The following is a 5498-nucleotide window of genomic DNA, read 5'->3' as shown; positions in this document are numbered from 1 at the left end:
GAACCGCTCCATAATCTTCCCCGGCACCGAGGTCAGGCTGACAGGCCTGTAGTTCCCCGGATCCTCCTTCTGGCCCTTCTTGTAGATGGGCGTCATATTGGCAAGCCTCCAGTCATCTGGGACCTCCTCCGTTAACCAGGACTGCTGATAAATGATGGAGAGTGGCTTTGGAGCTCCCTCAGCACTTTCAGGTGGATCCCATCCAGCCCCATAGACCTGTGAGTATCCAGATGACGTAGCGGGTCATTAACTGCTTCCTCTTGGATTATCCTGCTCATCATCCCTGTCTTCCAGCTCAGGGGGCTGAATACCCTGAGGATAACTGGTCTGACTGTTAAAGACTGAGGAAAGAAGGCATTAAGTACCTCAGCCTTTTCCTCATCCTCGGTGACAATGTTCCCCCGCCGGCATCCAATAGAGGATGGAGATTCAAAGCCATGTTCAGAGCCAAAACCAATTTACACCCGGATTAGCTGAAGATGTAATACCTTCCTGCCACGTACTAGTATCTATTATCAAACAAAAGTTATCCAAAATATTCTTTAAAATTACATGGATCCTTTACATGTATTGTAAGAAAACATTTTTAAACTGAGAAAAAAAAAAACGTAATTTTTTCTTTGTACAAAAATCCAACCTGCAAAATTACATGTTAAACTTTATTTGGTGACTCTGGAAAGTTTTCGAAAGCCATAAGTAACTAAGGCCAAAGGAAACGCTTGGACAAAGTTATCTTTACAAATACATCGTCAGTAACTATCACATGAGACAATCTATGGTTATGGTAATTAGGCTATCATTTTTTTTTCCCTCTGGCCAGTAAGAAGATCACACACTGTCATGTAAGTACTGATCAATTTAGGATGGTGTATTTTAGCTCAAGACAAAGCTAGACTGAACACCAGCTTAGAGTACAAGTTTCCCATCAGTTATCCAGGACAAGCCCGATCAGGCCATACAACATTGCCACCAACCGATGTCATAAGAAGCCAAGAGCTTTGTCAGGCTGCAATAAACATAAAACCCAATCTCAGTGACACAGTATTTTCTGTTTTTCACCTTCCACTCCTCTCACCTTTAATGTGTATTGAAGTTTTCCCTCGTGCCTTTCAACCATGAACATCTGTTGCACTAAAAATGACCAAGTATACCGCTTGGTTACGAAAGCCATGTACCAATAAAGATCTACAGTTAAAAGATATGTTACAGAAAGAATCCAGAGCTGTGCAAATTGGCAGTGTAATTAATTTTTCCTAAAATAAAACTTAAAGTTTTTATTTAATTTCCAACTTGAGACCTACAGGTAGTAGTTAAAAAGTTATCACCACAGTATCTTCTCAAGTTTTCAGAAGTGATGCAAGAACCATCCCTTTTGAGTTGTTACAGCTGCGATCTTGATTTCCTGCCCCCCGCCCCCCACAACATAACATGCAATTTCTACTGAGAGATTTACCCCCTCCCTGCAGCTTGGTTTTCAACAGCATCCTACCTCCCTGACTTTCTGTATCTCGGCTGCAGTCCTCCCCCTTTTTCCAACCACACCTATATTAGCAGATTTACAGGATTACAGCCTACATTCCTACGGAACTGGGGCAGCAAGGACTTTAGATCCTGATCTGACATAAGGGGAAGTATGTGCATGAGATAAAGAAATTAAAGCGTCTCCTGCTCAAGCAGACTGCCTATGATTACAGAACAGTAGACAAGATCCAGGAAGCAAAGAAACCCATACCATATACCCACAGAAGGAATTCTCTATCTCCCTCTCCTCAGGGAGGCAGGGGGGAGTCCAGCAAAATTTGGGCATCCTGGTTGACATCCACACTGACTGGAAAGCACCAAGAAAAATGAGAGTGCACTGATTTCAGCAGAAATAAGCTGGAAAAACATTAAGGAAAGCTACTGACCTAGAAAGACAAAAAGCCTAAATAATACAGAGTGTGTTATTTACATAGCATAACACTGTTTCTGGATAGATATGTATCAACACTGTTCTGCTGAAATACAGAGGGCATTTTTGCTAGATGAAGCTAGTTTAAACCAGCAAGCAGAAAAATCTCAAATTAAATACTTATATTCTCTTTATTTATACTTCCTAAAGCGAAGAAAATTATTCTCACTGGCTGCTATTCATCAAAACAGGTCAACTTCCAGCAAAAGATGCCTCTTAATAAATTTATTCTTTTCTTCTAGTGAAATTTCAGCAAGCTTCACTGAAAATACTTCAGTGATTTCAGACAGTGGCTGCCAAAGTTTTAGAAAAAGATTTTGTTGCAGTTCTATGGCCTCAGTACGTGACATACAGCAGCTCAGGGGTTTGATCTTAACAGAGTCAGCATTTTGGGGGCTTTCCAGGGCCCTACACAAATTGGTTTATTTAAAAATCCAATTTTAAGTCCAACACTTAGAACTTTTCTGATTCAAGTAGAAAACAATTCAGAAATCACCAATCTTCTGAAAAGCTTACGCCAGCCTAAGTTTCCTGAGTAAGTCCTGTTTAAACATGCACATTTTATTAAAAATATAGCATTCTTCCGTATAAACAATGTTTCATTTTCATCACAGAGAGCTCTGTGTTCACTGATTGCACAAAACTGCTACTGAAAAATACATTAAGACAGTAGTATCCTGAGTGACAGTCTTTCTAAGATTTGCTTATTTATAATTTGAGGATTGTGAGGGGTCTTCTTTCACAGCACAGCACCAATGACAGCAAACTGTCTTACTGGCACTCTAATAGTAGGATAGCGTATCAAAATTTCTTTACAGGAACAGTCACAGAAAGCACACTTAAGAATTTCAGTATATCTTAAATTTTTTTCAAGCAATTTTGCTAAAAGCTATGCACAGAACAGACTGCAACTGTTTTCCATCATCATTTCCTTCCTGGAGAACAGCAGGGAAGATGAAATATTCAGAAAAATTCCTTCTTACGAATCATTCATCATTTCCTTAAATTCCTTGTGTACTGTACTTGGACACTTTCCAAGGACATACAAGAAATGGCAAATAATTTTCAAGATCCAACTCCTGTTTTTTAAAGGCTGCCAACAATTAGAACTCTATCTATAAAATGACTCCATGTGAGAACAATAAGACTGCACTGGAAAATTTAGAAAGCATATCAGTGTCCCAAAAAGTAAATCAATTATGCCAGGACCAAACAATTATTTGCCATCTTTTATTAGCCAGGTGTGGTAGCAATTGAATTTTTAATATATTTTAGCCAATGATGTTGAATTCTAGACTAAAAAAAAGTCAGATATTACTGGAGGCAGTCTGTTTAGCCCCTGACTTCAAAAACGGCGTAAGTCTTTAGAATTGAGTAATAAAACAGCCCAGCTCTTCCTTCAGCCTAGCTACTGATTGCTACCTTTATTTGTGCTTTCCCAGTCAGTAAAATACAGAATCATTTGCATGCTGAGGTTGAACCAGGATTCAGAGGGAAGAGAAAAAAGTTATTCTCCAGATAAATCAGTTCCACAATCCAGTCCACTGTGCAAGGAAGCACAGGGCATGCTTACCTCAGCAGCTCTACAAGCTTAGAAAGAGTTTGAATGTGGTTTAAGTAATTATGCCTACAGTCCGGCAAACAAACCAAGTACTGCAATATTACTCAAGTGTAACAGAAACAGCGGATCAGTGTTTATTTTCATAACTGCAAAGTGTGTACCTATTACACACCACTGCCACAGCCAGTTCTCTCATTAAGTCTTCGAAATTCAAGCATAGAATTACTACTTTTTCTTGAGGCCATGTATTAACTCAATCACTCCCTTAAGAGCAGCACTGAAGGGTTCAGAAATAAGACCATCCATTGCTCATATTGCTCTTCATGGTCTGGTCAGCTGCACTGTTGCACCTTTAAAACAGCTGTTCCTTATAAAAAAATATTGTTATGAACAAATAATATACTTCAAGACCCCCTCAAAAGAAATAAAATTAACAGGCATTTAAATTAAAAACTTCTGTAAATAAAACACTACCAGCCTGAACAAACACTATGTTGTTTTCATATGACTACTGCAAATCTTACTATTCTGGAATGATACCTGCATTCTGCCAAGACCAGCTGTAGATTCTGTGCTCAACAGAATCAATTTTTTTGGCCAGAGTTTTAAACCTTTAGTCCTTAAAAGAATTCATTTTATGCTCAACCTTGAAATGCCATTAACTTCAGAAGCTTTTTAAGGAGCTCCCTATTTTTCTTTTTAAACAGTATTTTGTTTCATGTTTTTGAAATATTGAAGAAAACCGCACAGAGCACCTCAGAAACAGAATTCAAATCTACTAACATTCAAACTACTAAAACTGAGCTGAAGGATGACACTCTATAGCCTAGTCTTGGGGGGAAAAAAAGCAACATCGAAACTAAATTCAACCTTGGTATGGATTGGATGAGCCTGATTTAAGATTAGCTGGTTTTCCCAGGCAAAGCTTTACCATCATCAAAACCACGTTCTTTCGTAAGTCCTTGGTCTTAGAAAACCTCCACAACAAGGACTCCTAAGAGAATTCCAATGTTAAACTATAATCTGAAATACCTGGCATAAAAAAGGAAACATTCTACAGTTCTCTAATATCTGTCTCATCAGAAAAAGAAAACCATTAGTCTCGCACAGCTTACAAGCCAAAACCGCACAAAGTCAGAAAATTACCAGTATAGAAAGAAAACCAGAATTTTCCTGCACATGCTATTGCTCTCTCAGAGCAATACGTGTCAATGTGGAGGCACTCCCACATCTCTAATCTCTTCCATTCTTCCTACCACATACTGCCTACCCTATGAACTTGTACTCAGTTTTCCCATGAAGCAGAGGCTGCAGCAACTAGCAAAGACTGAGTATACTCGCCCTCAGCTGGCACCTTTGCAACTTCATTCTCTGTAACTACATCCATACTAAAAACATCAAGTTGTTGCTTACAAAAATCACCTAAAATCACCAAAATTGCTCTCTCATTCAAATGCTTATCAAAATTACTAATTAAAAAAAACCCAATTGCCTCCAAACCCATGTAGGCTTCTACTTTTTCTGAACTTTCTGAAGAGTGCATGCACGTTCACTTAGGTAAAATTTAAAGAATCAATACAAATCATGACTTAAAAAAATTCTCTAGCCAGAAAACAGTACCTTTGTGATTAACAGACATATTTCAGAAATTACACATTCCTTCCAAACTGCATGAAAAAATTCCCTTCCAAGGCCACTTACATGAAAAATCCAATGAACTAAAAGCATCCTCCAAAGAGTGTCTTTTTCTGTATCTCTTACATGTCAGTGATACGATTAGCTGCTACTGTGAGGACCGTGGTAACCAAATGAGAAAAACTTCAATAGTTAAAGGAACAGAATTCCAAACTACGATACAGAATTTCACATAGTGAACAAGTACAAACCAACAAAAGCACATGATTTCTGATGTTTCCCAGAGACATGTGGAAGTTCACTAACCTTCACATAATACCGTACCTGTATTTATTTGGTTGTTTACTTTAG

General features: G+C 38.4%; 1 protein-coding gene across 1 annotated transcript in view; it reads right to left on the bottom strand.

Moving 5' to 3' along the window:
- Positions 1 to 5498, bottom strand: part of SEC24B (SEC24 family member B) — a 45745-nt gene that overhangs the window by 39588 nt on the left and 659 nt on the right. The window contains 1 exon segment of the mRNA XM_009327065.1: positions 5472 to 5498. This exon segment is cut by the window's right edge and continues 26 nt beyond it. Within this exon segment, the coding sequence (XP_009325340.1) occupies positions 5472 to 5498 (27 nt within the window).

This window comes from Pygoscelis adeliae, unplaced genomic scaffold (genome assembly GCF_000699105.1).
Source record: "Pygoscelis adeliae isolate BGI_AS28 unplaced genomic scaffold, ASM69910v1 Scaffold87, whole genome shotgun sequence".
NCBI classification, from domain to species: domain Eukaryota; kingdom Metazoa; phylum Chordata; class Aves; order Sphenisciformes; family Spheniscidae; genus Pygoscelis; species Pygoscelis adeliae.
This window is presented reverse-complemented; position numbering and strand designations above follow the sequence as displayed.